General features: G+C 43.3%; 1 protein-coding gene across 3 annotated transcripts in view; it reads right to left on the bottom strand.

The window, feature by feature from the left end:
* The window catches only part of SLC13A1 (solute carrier family 13 member 1), a 105,325-nt gene that overhangs the window by 32,097 nt on the left and 57,485 nt on the right, over window positions 1-15,743 (bottom strand). For all 3 annotated transcript variants that reach the window (XM_072783281.1, XM_072783280.1, XM_072783279.1), the window contains exons 8-13: window positions 13,857-13,976; window positions 9,337-9,435; window positions 8,865-8,966; window positions 5,444-5,550; window positions 2,860-2,969; window positions 388-549 (exon numbers count right to left, since the gene is read on the bottom strand). In XM_072783281.1, coding sequence (XP_072639382.1) covers window positions 388-549; window positions 2,860-2,969; window positions 5,444-5,550; window positions 8,865-8,966; window positions 9,337-9,435; window positions 13,857-13,976 — 700 coding nt within the window. The remainder of the gene's footprint in view (window positions 1-387; window positions 550-2,859; window positions 2,970-5,443; window positions 5,551-8,864; window positions 8,967-9,336; window positions 9,436-13,856; window positions 13,977-15,743) is intronic.

Raw genomic sequence — 15,743 nt, 5'->3', positions numbered from 1 at the left:
TATATGAACCACTTCTCAGAAATTGAAGAATAATCCGAAGAGAGAAGTGTCAGTGTCAGAGCCAAAGTTGCCAGGAAACATGGATTCCCAAAGTCTTACAGCTAGAAAGGATTCAAGCTGACCCTCCCGATGATGCAAATATAAAATCCGGGGAGACAGAAGAAGGTAAGTGCTTCTCTTAAGATCCTTCTACTTGAATGTGGAAGAAAAGAGTTCTCCGGATTTAAGGTCTCCTAAAAATGTATTCATGCAAATAAAGACCACCCTATAAGTTACTTACAGGAAGATCATTCACACCCAAAATGATTCTATACCACAATATGAGAACAAGCAGAGTGGAACACTCTTCTTTTGATGAATATAAAAGCAGATGAATGAGATACTCACCAATGGAGATAATATAGGGAGAAGGAGGGTAATGGTAGCTGGATTGCTGGCTACCTCTGTTAAAGATGTGACGAGCAAAGAAGATATCAGAATTATCAGCCAAACTGGTAATGAACCTAGAGGAGATAATTTATTTCCTATCCACTTAGATAATCCTGACTCCTAAAAAAAAAATTTTCAATATTATTCATTAACAATCATTTTAATCAGACACAATTTAAATGCATAAGATGCCAGTTGCTCTAAGAACTTAGTTTCTAAAATACAATTTTAATCTTTCCTATTTTCCCATGGTTTGGTGGATCTAGGCGGCTTTGACACAGAGAAGCTCTCAATTATTCTTATTTCAAAACTACTGAAATGCTTTAGGAAATTCGAATTGTCTTCCCACATTGTTTCAATTGAAATTTAATTTTATCTAATTAATATATGTGGATAGTTTAACAAGTCATGTGGCACTATACGGCTTTAGGAAAATGGCAGCCTCTGGTCTACCTCTCTCCCCTCCTAAGTTGTGTTCCTCAGACACAATTTTCAAGCCATATTAGCTATGTATAGCTAGTTTTTAAAACATGCTTTTTCCTATTTTTCACATTTAGACATTGTTTACTAACTTTCTTTATTTTTATTTTTTTTTTATTTATTTATGATAGTCACAGAGAGAGAGAGAGAGAGAGAGGCAGAGACATAGGCAGAGGGAGAAGCAGGCTCCATGCACCGGGAGCCCGACGTGGGATTCGATCCCGGGTCTCCAGGATCCCGCCCTGGGCCAAAGGCAGGCGCCAAACCGCTGCGCCACCCAGGGATCCCTGTTTACTAACTTTCTAACATGTTACATAAGGATTTGGTTTTCTTACATCATCAACCATATATATATATATATATATATATATATTGTGTCCCCCTATTTCTTTTACTCTTATATCCACATTTTTATTAAGTCAATGTTTAAAGTTTGCCATTATGATTATATCAATATTGCTCGTACCTGAGTCACTTAGTGTACTGTGAAGAATAAAGTTGCTACTTCTTTGTCCTATGATCTATCCAGTTTATATAAAGTACGAGTCTGGGGAGGCCTTTGTCACTTGAAAGTCATTGTAGGACTCCTAGAAGGAAAGTATCTTCTCAAAAAGTCCATGAAAATTTTTTACTCCTTTGACTAATTAAAAACCTCTCATTTCTGGATTTCGAAGCCTTCTGTGAAACATTTAAAGCTCATGGCTGTTCCATTTCCTTATCCAGTCATCAAAGTAAAAAGGTTGGTGAGAGAGATGTGTTGTATCCACCCTTTTAGCTTCTGGGGAGTTAAATTTTTATTCTTTTCAAGACAAATAACTATCAGCTATCTTCTTAACAGCCTATAGGGAGGGTTTTTTTGTTTCTGACTTTATTGTCATTTTGGTTTTTTTTGTATTTGGACACTGAGCTCTCGGCAATACGATTTAGTAATGGGTGAAAATCTTAGAAATTGTCTCAATTCTGAGTGCCACTTACAATGTTGTTTGATGTCTAGATTTGGCTTGCTTCATAGACCACTCAAGTTTAAATGATAGAAATATAAGACAAATACACTTTTCTACTATTTCAGCAAGACTGAGATCTGGCTTCTCAGAATCAATAACTTCCATTCTTTTGACAGCTACTTTGAATTGTGAGGGAATCAGAATCAGCAATTGTAACCTTGACATGAATTTTATTCCTTATGTTGGTTTTATTTCTCTTTAAAATTGGACATAATATAATATTAGCCATGGTTATATAAAATTCTGACTTCATTCCATAAACATGTACAAAGCACCTTTAACATACTTAATATGTAATAAATAAATGATGTAATAAAGTACTATTATTTCTCCTTCTCTTTCTCTGACAGCCTTAGGACTATGATATATTGAAAAGAGGTCTGTGAGCTACTCAAATTCATCATGAAGTAAGATAAGGTTATAAACAGAATGTTTTATGAGGAGTCATTGTACATATGACTTTTATATTTTTTCTTTTTGGTCAAGTTTCTAATACTATTTCATGGATTAAGAATTCTAATCTTCAGGGTGCCTGCGTGGCTCAGTTGGATAAGGGTCTGACTTTTGATTTTGGCCCAGGTCATGATTCCAGGGTGGTGAGACTGAGCCCCATATCAGGCTCTGTGCTCAGTGGGGAGTCTGCTTGAGAATCTCTCTCTCTCCCTCTCCTTCTGCCCCTCTTTACCCCCTTCCTGCAGAATTCTAATTTTCTCTGCTTTATCCCTTTCGACATACTGAGACATCATTTAAAAATGATGTTTAATGCCTGCAGCCTGCCAAAATTATTAAACTCACTTCATCTGTGTGGTATACTTACTGCATGGCTATTAAAATCTGCATCATTAAAATGATAGGATAAAGTTGAATACGCCAAAGCTTGAATGTCTCCTGTTTTTCTTTTAAAAAGTCTAGTTAATTGTTAAATATCTTAGTCACAGCATATTACCTCACAGCCATCTGCCAAGGCAAACCCTCCACCAACAAGAATGGCTATATCCCAGGGCATGAATGACTGGAATTCTTTCCAAGTAATCAGTGGAGAATAATCAAAAGCAACTGCAAAACACAAGCCCAATAGTTATACATTGCTTAATTATGACCATATTACATTTTTTTTCTATTATCCTAAATCACCATCTCAGGAGAAGTTTTTAATATCCCTATCTTGAGGTGGAACACTGCATTACAAAAAAAGAAAAAAAAATGCCATATCTTGGAAAAATCCTTTGGATCATATTACAGAGTAAACTTAGAAAGACTATATCATTGTCCTTTATAATGCCTTTCATTCATTAATTCACTAACATCTTTGCCTACTATGAGCGACACAGTGCATTGGGCTGTACTATTCTTTGCTATACAAAATGTGTATAATATGCCATTGGTTCTAAAATCATCAGTGTGACATTATACTTTTATTCACTAATATTTACTTGAATCTTTATTGTTTTTTTCAAATCATGAGGAAGGTCATAATAGATTCATCAGGATTTCAGTGTAAAACAAAGCTCAGATTAAATAATTTAAGTATTTATAAGACTCTTAAAATTCTTATAAAGCAATTATCATGAAGATTTCTCTTGATATTTGGGTCATAATGGCTCATTTGATTTATTGAAAAAAAAGTCATCCATGAATATATTATTAACATTTGACATTTGTGTGTAACAAGCAGCCTTCTACAAGGTAAGATTTTAGAGTTACTGATAAGATCCCTTCCTATTTCTTTCCCACAAACCTAAGCCAAACCTACCATCACTATTGATGGAAATTTTGTTATTTCTTACTTGAATTAAGGCATATGTCCTGTTATTATGCAAACATCTCTGAAATGTACCTCTCATGTAAAATTTAACATATGATATCATTTTTAAACCTAGCGTGAGTGGGTTTTCAGGGAGAACAAGAGTTGAAGAATGAGAAGAGAGAGAATTGTGGATAGGGGCATGGGGTCTAAGGGCAGGCTGTCCCAAGATGGGCCTCTTTGGCATGAACATTATTTTGAGTTAAAAGCGATCAACACCCAGCAGATTCAGAAAAAGCTCCTGGCCTCCCCCTCAACTACCCAACTACCCTCTTGTACCAGGAAGAGAGAGATTAATAAAGATTCCTTTTTACCTAAGAACCTTATCTTCATAATTAGGCAGCCTTTGTTTTACAAATATCTCCTCTCACCTTCCTGCTCATGGTCTTTTTCCTCTTTGTATCCTCAGACCCTTACCCTTCTTCGCAGCTCATAAAAGTGTCATGTTGCCTCACTGTCTTTGGAACTTCCACGTCTATGTGGATTCCTTGCCTGCACACTATTAAATTTGATTTTCTACCATTAATCTGTCTCATGTCAACTTGATTCTTAGTCCAGCTACAAGAATCTTGAAGGGCAAAGAAAATTCTTTCTTCCCAACAGAAGCAAGGCTCTTTCTCAGTGGGTGGTTCAGATATGGGAGCCAGGAAAGTTAAGTCAAGCATTGGTTCTTCAACATTTGCCACCGACAGGCCTTAGGGCTTTGTGCAATGGTCAGTCCTCAGGGTCTCATAGAAATCGTTACTCTGTACTTTAATATCTCCTTCTAACATGCTTTGAGATGTTCTAGTTTCAAGTAAAGAACAAAAGGCACTTATATCTATGCTGTGGTATTTACATATATCATGTCCTAGACATCTGACTCTAGTCATTTATCAGTTTGGACTCAGGGAGTCAGAAGGGCCAACCCAACTGCATGAATCCCAGTTCCATCTAAGTAAAAAAAAAAAAAAAAAAATGGAAAGAGAGAAATAAAAGAAAAGCCATCAAGAAAAAAGCCCACAACTATACTAGACTATTTTCAAACAATTTTAAGCTATTTGTCCCACAATAATAACATAGGAATCTGACTACCCAAAACATACTGTATTAGTACACAGCATAGATGCAGATGAATCCTATGTTTAAAAGGCGTGTGTGTGTGTCAGGCAAAGGAAGGGTAGGTTCACATAACGTGGGTACTTCTTTATTCACGTATCACAAAGACAACGAATGCTCCCACGGAATACCTCATCTTTCATTTGTGACACTAGGTTCCGCTAAGTGTGGGCTTGATTTGCATTCCCTCCAGGATTACTGTGAGGCTGTAATAGTAGTTTCCCTTGAAATTCCTCATCTTTTTAGATCCTTAGCACTTATTTATTACCAAGGGCTCCTCATGAAGTGTGACTTCCAAGTTCTTGTTCCTATGTTTGCCAATAGTAAGATTAATTCTGATTATGGCAGGGGAAGTGGGTTTATTGTGGACCAAATAGTATCACTCGTAATGGAATCCTAACCATGGTACATAAGGAAATCTACTTCTCACTTCTGCCAAGAAAGATGATCCTTCTTGTAGGGGGAGAACATGTGCTGGCTGAATCAGGGTTGCGATGTGCACACAAGGCATGCCCAGACAGGGTGAGCACGTCCATTCTTTCTGTTTTAAGTACTAACTGAAACCAATGGAATTTTGTAATATTTTCTCTTCTGTCAAATTCATTCAGAATTATAAATAATACTCAACCAATTTCTCCTGTAGGTGTAGTTTTAGTCAATCTCTTAGCTGGGATAATAAAGAATAGGATTCCTATAAGCAAGGCAACAGTTGAATCTGTAGCAAAACCAGGATACCTGAAAAAGGACAGATGGATACATTAAAAAATTGCATCAAGAATTTGCATGAACTGAACAACAATTGACTATGCTAATAAGCATACAAATAGTAGTGATGTTATAGGTTCTTCATTCTGGATAATCTGGTCTAACATCTATGGATTTCCAACCAAATATTAAAACTTAGTAAAGCCAAAAATCTCAGACCATGTTCCCATTGTTTCCATATGTTTCCAACATATAATGTTTCCTTATTTTCAAAACCATGAATATACATGCTGACATACAAGGGCAACATGGCAAATTCCTTTTAAGGTAAAGCTTAAGGATTTGATAAACGACTTTTTCTTTGAATTATTTCTTTTAATTATATTGGCAGAGAATTGAGCCAATTCAACAATTGGCTAGCCCAGGCAAAACCCTGTATGATTGTTGTATAACATCCTACTATTGCATTGTGGCAAGGAAAGGGTATTTCTGGAGTCCTCTAAAATTCTTCTGAAAAGAAATTGATCTGTTTTTCTAAGATGCAACATCTGCTACTGTGATTATAGGCCCTAGCCATATCATACAAATGAAATCAACCCATTTAATGCTTTGCACCCTATGAAACTCAATCAAGAATATTAATTATTAGAATGGTTTATGAGATGCTCATAAATGATCACTGTGCAAATTAAGAGTGATTCAGGAACAGATGGGGTCTTAGAATCACCAGGCCATTCCAGCAAATAAGACAGGCTCCCAGAAGCCTCAACAGTTAAGAAGCACCTGGAAACCAGATATGAATGAAACAGACATAAATAATTAGAATTCAGTTCTAAGACTCAGCAATATTAGCTAGTGAATATTTGCAGTCTGAGAAGAGCTATGTACACCCCGGAGATTATTTTGCTCTCCTGTGACTCAGCAACGTGTCCACAGTATAGATGCCTCTACATCTGTGATTTACTTGAGCAGTCTAAACAATCAAGGAAATAGACTATTTTATTCAACCTGACAAAGGATAAAGGAGTCTGATAAAGGAGTCTGTTTTCCTTAAATATAGATTTTATTTATTTCTTTGCTGAATAAAAAGCTATCTTGGTGTAATTCATTCAACAAATGTAACCAATATTTATTATGTTGTTGTTCCTTATTTCTTTTATTTGAGCTGTATTTTTTTACGGTATATTTGCCAAATTAGGTCAGGCATCATGTAATCTGATTTTGTTTTATATGAAACGACACATTGAATTCAGTCCAGGTTCAAACAGATGGAATGAAAACATTAGGTGGTAGCCATAAATCTTGATATATCATTCTAGCTTTGGAAATTTGAAATGTTTAAAATCTCTATAATGTACATTCTACAGATTATACTTTAAATAAAATCAAGCTATAAATACTGAAGTAATTTTGTTCCAAAAGACTTTTAAAACTATAATTATTTTATTGTTATTTTCATTTTATTTTTAGTTTATTAGGAACAAAGGTTGTCTCACCATTACAAAATATTAGGCTTACACAAATTTTATTTGCTTTGACAATTTATGAATCAAAGTTGATTAGATTTGTATCCTCAAATCCCCTTTTCTCTCAAACCTTTGTTCCTTTTCCTATTGTTTTCTCAGAATTCTAGGTAACCTGAGCACCCGCCCATAGCAAATATACTCTGTTCTCCTGCTGCAAACAAAGTGTCTCCTGAATTACACTCTCCTTCAGTAAGGAATAGAAATTAGAGACTGATTATATTGAATCTTCTGCTGGGATTTCTTCCTGGTTTTTATTAGCTACTGTCTGATTTCATTTGGTCTTTACACCCTGGTGTTTAGAGAAGACTCTCCCTTCTCCCTTCCTAAGGTAATAGGACGAGGATTTTATTTTATTTTTAAAGATTTTATTTATTGATTCATGAGAGACCCAGAGAGAGGCAGAGTCACAAGCAGAGGGAGAAGCAGCTCCCTGTGGGGAGCCCGACAAGGGACTCGATCCCGGGACCCCGGGGTCACGCCCTGGGCCGAAGGCAGATGCTCCACCGCCGAGCCCCCCAGGTGGCCCAGGAGTAAGATTTTAAAAGGACAATAATCACTTTATGTTGGTTTAGGACCTATTACAAGACTAAAAAGTAATACTGAAGGTGTTAAGTGCTAATTTGCTATGAATAGCCTGCTTTGAATAACCGGATGCTGCCTCGTGTTTAGACTTTGCAAAGTGACAAGTCTTAGTTCGAAACACGAAGTTCACCGTCTGAAGCCGACCCCGTGGAACCCGCCCTCACGCAGCACCGCTGCGCCCGGGGGCCCGGAGGAGACCTGCGCCCCTGTGGAGCTCTCAACAGCCGTGACAGGGCCCACGCGGCCGAAGGCTCTGGCTCAGGGGTCGGGGAATTCTTTACTCCATGTGGGCCGGGTACTTCTAACCCCAACAATTTTGGTTTCTGTCCCCATAAACGTGGATTTCCGCTGTGGGGTGTGAGGCAGGAAGTCCCCACCAGGGATCTGCTCAATTTAAGAACCCGAGCACCTCGGTGAGAGATGGATTAACAGCACAAATCTCAAAAACCCAAGTATTTATATTGATATGTAGGCTGGTCCTTAATTTAGAAAATCACAGTCTCGTCGTCCCCCTCACTTCATGTGACTCAGCATGACTGCTGGCCTGGGAGATGCGAGGAGGTAAAATTAACGTGACCCAGCTTCCAGCTCCTAACGTCAGTGTGTAGAATCGGTCCGACTACTTACTTGGAAATTCCTGGTTACAAAATAGGGGCAGGGATGGAGTCATAGTGAACTAGGGTACAGGTGAGCACGATGAGAGGGCAAGACGAGATACTGAACTGAATAAAAAAATAAGCCGGCAAGAATCCCAGAATGTGAGCCTCTCTCGGGGGGCCAGCGAGGACAGGGTGGCATTCATGTCACCTAAGAAACACGCATCTCGCCGCCCCCCCCATCGTGGAGCGACCATTGCCAGTGTCCCTTCCAGGCCGGAAACGTGGGGGACTCGCCCCAAGCGAGGAGCCTGGTGAGACCCAGCGGGGCCCCGGGGCTCTGCTCCCACCCGGGGCCCTGCTCCCACCGGCACCCACAGGCCCGTTACCACCTCACCCCTTGGGGACCAGCAGGGCCTGTTCGGAGGAGCCCGGCTGGGCATAGACCTCTTGTCTGCGGTCGCCCCTGTCATTTCACTCCTTCCCACCTCTTGTCCCGAAAAGATTAGAACCGAGCCAATCGAGCCACCTTCCCAGCAGAGAGAGGAGTCCCTCCGACCCTCTGAGTTGTGGGGCCACCGAGGAGAGAAATGGGGCGAGACGGGAAGGGTCAGCACACGGGACACGGAACGATGCTTACTTGGAGAACAGCGCCGACCAACCGGGCACAAACCCAGGATCCCGGCTGAACCAGAGCAGAGCCATCACGATGAAGAGGATCAAGGTCACGATCTCCTGGTACCTGCGGGAGGAGTCCGTGCCTAGTCGGCCCCGGGCCAGGACACTCGCAGGCACCGGAGCCCGCCCGACCCCACACCGTGGCCAGGTGACGGCGACCAGCAGCTGAGGGTGACCGTCGGGTTAGAGGACTCGACTCCTCGCCGGGGCCCTGGCTCCCTTCCACTCTATCTGGGAAATTTTTGTTGGGCCGAAGTATGTGTTTTGTCACGTCGAGTCATATTTACAAAGGTCAGTGGGCTCCAGGCCCCCATTACGTGTTTAAATACGTTAAATTACGGTAAGGTGCACGTTCACCTTAAACAAACACAGGCCGCATAAGCCTCTGCGTGTGTAGGAGTGTTTGCACGTGCGCCCGCGTGGGCGTGTCTCACCTCATTGGCCCGAGTTTCTGGTATTCCTGTTTGATCACCTCGGCACAAGCTTTTTGTTTGGCTGTTTTGGTCTTGCCGCATTTGAACATCTCCTTGAAACTGAAAACAATAACGGAGCCCGTTAAGCAGAGGATCCTCCCTAAAGAGGAGATTTGCGCGAAAGCTTCACAAAATACCAACCTCCCGCCAATAACAGAGATCTGTGTGCAACGCCGATGCCTCCAGGTCCTTCTTTGAATGTCCTCTCCCCTTTTCCCGTCTTGCCTGGTTTGCTCCGTTTTCAAGGCTTAATATTTGTTCTGTATTTTCACACATCCTCCCCCGATCGCCTCCTTCTCGAAGTGTTCATATCATTGGAATTTTGCCACGTGCTGCTCATCTCTGACATATTCCGTACCTGAGTGTTACAGATTTTGATTTCTTTATTGTCGACCTTGATTGTTACTTGCTGCACATGTGTAGGCTTTATCTCTTTAGGTAATGAAGTCTTGGAAGGAGGGGCAGTGCCATTGGTGTTTGCGCTGGTGCTGGAACTCAGCGCTGGCATGCATGACAAATACTTGACTCGTCAACTCAACAGAACCTTCCTCAAATTTATGGGACAGCTGGTTGTCAGATCCATCAGTTTGCACAAAATATACCAGACTCGATCCATTCTCTAGGGCAGAGAAGTCATGTACGCTGATCGTGAGGGGAGTCGAAGCTAGGGCTCTTACGCTCAGGACGCACACCAACTCTATTACATTTTTTTTTCTTCAAGTTTCTTTCATCCTTTATGTCCTAATAGAATCCACTAGTTTCCCATCTTCTGCTAATAGTAACTGCCAGTCTCCGTTTTTTACTGACACTTTCCCTTGTGACTAATTTTCCTTTCCTGAAGTCTCAGGTCTTCAAAACTTTTTTATTTTATTTTATTTTTTTTTGGGTGAAGTACTGCTCTAGGCCTAGATTTAAAAAAAAAAAAAAATTCCTCCAGTGGAACAAGCAAATGAGCAAATGGTTAGATTCTTATGTTCTTTCTTTTTCTTTTCTTTTCTTTTTTTTTTTTTAGATTCTTATGTTCTATCTTTTGGAATGTCTATAAGTAGCTCAGATCACATTATGTGTGGGTAGGGAAGGTATTTCTGAGTGGAGATTTAGGAATTGAAATCTGGATCTTGAAGAGATACCTGCATCCACGTGTTCACGGCAACATGACTCACAATAGCCCAGGTGTGGAAACAACTCTGATGTCCGTTGACAAACAAGTCGATAAAGAAAAAGCGGTATAGAAAGAAAAGAAAAGGTGGTATAAACATACACTGGAATATTAGCCTTAAAGAATCAGGAAATCCTGCCATTTGTGATAAGGCAGATGGACTTGGAGGACCTTGCGCTAAGTGAAATAAGCCAGACACAGAAAAACCGAATATTGTATGGTCTCACCTATAGGTAGAGTCTAAAATAGTCAAACACATGAAAGCAGAGAGTAAAACAGTTGTTTGTCAGGGAATGTAAGGAGACAGAAATGGTGAGGTGTTAGTCAAAGGGTGCAAAGTTTCAGTCACGAGAAATAAGTCCTGGAGATCCACTGCACAAAGTAAGGCCTATAATTCATGACACTGTACTGTCACTTAAAAATTTACCGAGAGCGTAGCTCTTACGTTAAGTGCTTTGACTATAAAAGGAGAAAAAGAAGAAAAAGAACCTCAAAAAGCAAAGGGGGCAACAGGAAACTTTGGGAGGTGATGGGAAAGTTTATGGCCTTCACATTGATGATGGTTCACGGGTGTCCACGTAGCTCCAAAGACATCAAGTCGTATACGTTAATTATCTACGGCTTTTTGTATGCCAATCGTGCCTCAGTAAAAGCAGTTTTGGAAAAAAGAATGAGTGCAGAAGCATGTTCTCCTATAAAATTGCTGGGCTAAAAATAAATAAATAAATAAATAAATAAATAAATAAATAAATAAATAAATAAATAAATAAATTGCTGAGCTAAACATGGATATACATGAGGGAAAAAATAAGAACTCTAGGATGGTGTGACCGTAACCATCACACACATTTTTATTTACTTATTTTTTCCGTAGCTCTGCTATTCTAATATGTTTAAACTCTTATTCCCTTTGAATGAACAGATTTTCCTCAATTCTTACATCCATCGTACATACTGAAAATCATTCTCCTGGACACACTCCAACCACTGGACAGAATTACATGGATGTTGTTATATTTAAGATCGATGAGGTAATATTTAACTTTTATGGTCTCAACTAAACTACTGACCAGCGCCAATCTTGAAATTTTACCCCTTGTCACAACTTAAATAAGAGCATTGTGAGAAACGGATCCACGGACCACTTTGAGATCCACCTAGAGAACAGAAAGTAGAATTTTAAAAAAAGGGTGAGTCTCAGGGCGCCCGGGTGGCTCAGTCGGTTAAGCGTCTGACTCTTGGTTTCGGCTCAGGTCATGATCTCAGGGTCGTGAGATTGAGCCCCTCGTTGGGTTCCATGTTGGCTGTGGAGCCTGCTTAGGATTCTCTCTCCCTCACCCTCTGCCCCTCCTGACGCTCTCTCCCTCTCTCTAAAAAAAAAAAAAGAAAAAGAAAAAGAAAAAGAAAAAAAAAGGTGAGTCTCCTTAAAAAATGTTTTTTACCCAGTGGACTGCATACGTACTTGGTCTTTTTGGTTGAAGATGATAAACAGTTAAGTCCAAAGCCAGGATGGCTTTGGACAAATGAAGGTTGGTGCCTTGGAGCGGCCTGTGACAGGGTGGCAAGCTCTTGCTTTGAGTAGGTTCAGGGCGCTGACAGACGAGCTGCTCCCGCCAAGTGTGCTGGGGTCACTTATAACGGGGCATCAGCCGTGTTGTCCCCCAGCCCCGATCAGGATGTGTGGTGCCTGCCCGGGGAGGGGCTGATCATTTCTGGTTGTTGCTCTTAGGCCTCTGGAGGTGAAGACCCTGCCGCCCTGAGGCGGACACTGCAAACTTAGCAGAGGCAAAGCCGTGCAAGGCCTAAGGGATGCAGTGGGCGGCGGGGGCTGCCCCAAGGCGCCCGGGGCCGTGGGTTAGGGGCCTTGCCTAGCGCAGGCACCTCACCACATTCTTGATCTCCTAGACAACCCCCTTCAGTGCGCCTGCCCTCTATTTTCTTGGTTTTCCCTTTATACACGGTGGGCCACTTCAAAATAATGACCATGGTCATATACGTTTTTTATAAAGTCCTTCTATGTAGCGAAAGGGAAGGACACCACTGTGGGTCTGGGCCTGGGCGCTGTGTCCCACGGCTGGCATTGCCGCCCTTCGCCTCTCGCTTTGCCACCCGTGCGGTTGAAGCCACCCCAACAGCGTGCGTCTCCAGGAAGGGGCGTTAGGATGCAGCTGGCCTCCCCGGGCCCCTGCTGGGGTCCGTGACCTGCCACACATTTGCTTCAGCGGGAGGACGGCCGCATGCTGGTCCCACAATCTGCACAGAGAGTGGGTTGTTTTGTTTTATAGCCATCAGTACCGTCTTCCAACTACGAACAAAACTGTGGCCGTTCTGGAAAGGACCCAGGAAGGGGAAAGGAGCGGGGGAGCACCTTCCTGGTGGGGCTCGGAGGGCGGCAGGGAGCACCACCTGGTCACTGCGCTTTGCTTTGCAGAGCGAGGCTGCAGAGCTGACCGCGGGCCCCCTGCCCGGCAGAGAGCATGTGGTTTTGCTCACAGGTCCTTGAAATTATTTGAATACAAGACAGTAAAGATGAATTTGAATTATTTTGTTTTTTGTCTCAGGAAAAGATCCTCAGGGTTTGATTTACAGTCATTTCCCTGGTCTTTCTGGGGTTTTGTTTTATGTGCTCCAGGTATAGGCTGCATTCGGATCTGCCATGGAGCCCTTCGGGATTTTAGACGCTGCCCGTCACTTAAGTCATTTAAGTAGCTCATTAGCTCCAGCCACAGCCGAGGTAATATTCGCCGATTCTCCTTGAATACAGAGATTTGACCTTTTCTCAGCTTGCACCATGTGTGTTAGAACCACAGCGTGGGAAGCGGGCTTACTCATCTTCCAGTTAAATTCCATCGTTTTATGATTGAAACACCGAGACCGAGACAGATGGCTCGTCGCGAAGAGCCACAGCTCTGTCCCCGGTCTTCCGGCTCCTCGTCCCGGACACACAGGGCGCGCTCTCGGTCTCCCTGCGGCTCTTCGAGGACGTGCCAGTCTTGGCGGCGGCCGCGGGCACTGGACGGCGCAGGCGATGCCCGCGTACACGAGGGGGCAAACGTCTTGGAGCCCCCCCGGACCGGCTGGCCTGGCCCATCAGGAGGAGGCCTCAGGCCCGCCGGCGCTCAGTGAATCACTGCGTAGGACCGAAGGACGGCAGGACGGGCTGGGTTCTACGGGCCCCTCCTCCGCCAACCTGGTGTGGGGACTTGCTAGGGGCCTTCAGCCGGGCCCAGGGGCTCTGTGAGTCCGGGCACCGCGGGGCTCCGGCTGCTCTCGGGGAGCCCAGGCAACCTCGTCCCGCCATCAGCATGGGGGCTCTACTTACTTGAACCCTAGGAAAAGCCACTGGAGCCAGATCCAGGACAAGAGCAGAATGATCACAGCAGCCGGGAAGGAAAGCAGGAACCAGGATCCGAAGTTAATGCAACGGCAGTCAGGGTAGCGCCTGTGGAGACACGGAGAGTCACGGGGGTGCGCCCGGAACCCGGCCTGGGGCCTGGGGGTCTGGGGCCTGGGGGTCTGGGGGCCTGGGGACCTGGGGGCCTGGGGGCCTGGGGGGTCTGGGGGCCTGAGGGTCTGGGGCCTGGGGGCCTGGGGGGTCTGGGGGCCTGGGGGTCTGGGGCCTGGGGGCCTGGGGGGTCTGGGGGCCTGGGGGTCTGGGGCCTGGGGGCCTGGGGACCTGGGGGCCTGGGGGCCTGGGGCCTGGGGCAGTGGCCCGCATCTCCCCGCGGCCCAGCCAGCAGGAGGACGTACAGCGGTCGGTCTGACCTCTGCCCTTGGGTCCCGATTCCGTGAGTGCTCCCTTGTGGCTGCTTCCCCTCCAAGGATGGTGGGGAGCTGGGGCTCGGGGTCTCCTGTCGATGTGTGAGGCAGCGCCGCCGAGCCGGCTCAGGCCCGGCCGTCACCCAAGGCCAGGAGGTGGGAGCGCGGCCTCCAGGCGGGGGCCTTGCCCTGGTCCCGGCCACCAGAATGGCCACCGGAACGAGTCCCAGGATCCGACTGGCACTGCCACCGCGGGACGCACCTGCCCCCGCGGCCCCCGTGGCTCTCCCCCTCCGGGTCGCCCGCCCTGAAGCAGCCGTCACCACCAGGCGGGCCGAGGCTAGCCCTGGGCTCGCTTGAACACTGAGACCAGTTAAAATCAATCCAAAGTTCTGTGGAGAACGTGAGCTCGGCCGTCACTCCTCCTACTTTCAGGTGTTCAGGCCACACAGTCACAAGCAGTAACAGGACACTTGGGGGGCGTCACACACCAGCATAGTTTCTTTGGTAACCTCACACTTATTTTTGCGAAATGTAGTATAAATTCCAAGTAAAATCTCATATAGTTATCTATTTTGTGACAGAAGAGGGAAAAACAGGTAATTTGAGAGACAATTGTCCTTGATTTTGTTTCTTGACACGACACAAAGAGTTGGAACTTTGGAAAGTATAGGAAATATTCAGAAGCAATAAAAACACCATTAACATACTTTTATTATTTTTGAAATTACAAAATACAGAGAACTTTCTAGGAATGATAGATTTTTAAATTCTTATTCTATTGAAATCACACCTTGTATTTTTCCATTTAAAAAAGTCATGTAAATAACTGAAATGTTTCATACCACATGCATCAGCAGAAGCCACTTTTATTTGTACTTTATAAATCGTTTCTTCTTCTATTTTAGGATGGTTGCTAAGTAATGCAAAGACTTTTTAAAAAAACAACAATGGGTTTTTAAAACTCTAGGTTTGTAATGTTTTTTAAGATTTCTTTGAGGTTATAAGAAGTCGTGGATTCTAGAGTTATCATTATCAAGTTGAGGGTGATTATTATCGACCACGAAGAGATCTAAAGCTTAATTTACATATTATGCAATTAGAAGCGACAAATGAAAATAAATAAATAATTAATTAATAAACTAATAAATATAAATAAATAAATAAAAGAAGCGACAAATGATGAATAAGACATGCTAGAGAACACAGAAAATTGATGAATGGAAAAATGCTTTATCATGTCCACAAGACTGTATTGGGAATGCTCACTTAAAAAAAAATGTTTGTTGTCTTCAGGTGGAAAATGCATTAAGGAGGAAATGCTTAAGCTTTTTTCCCATCAATTTATTAGACTTGGATTACAGGTCGATGACCTAGTTACTCTGTCCAGCCTAAAGGCATTTAGAGATGCTGCGGTTCACCCGCCCAGCTGCAGCTGTCACCATCTGCG

Source organism: Canis lupus, chromosome 18 (assembly GCF_048164855.1).
Source record: "Canis lupus baileyi chromosome 18, mCanLup2.hap1, whole genome shotgun sequence".
In the NCBI taxonomy this organism is placed as follows: domain Eukaryota; kingdom Metazoa; phylum Chordata; class Mammalia; order Carnivora; family Canidae; genus Canis; species Canis lupus.
This window is presented reverse-complemented; position numbering and strand designations above follow the sequence as displayed.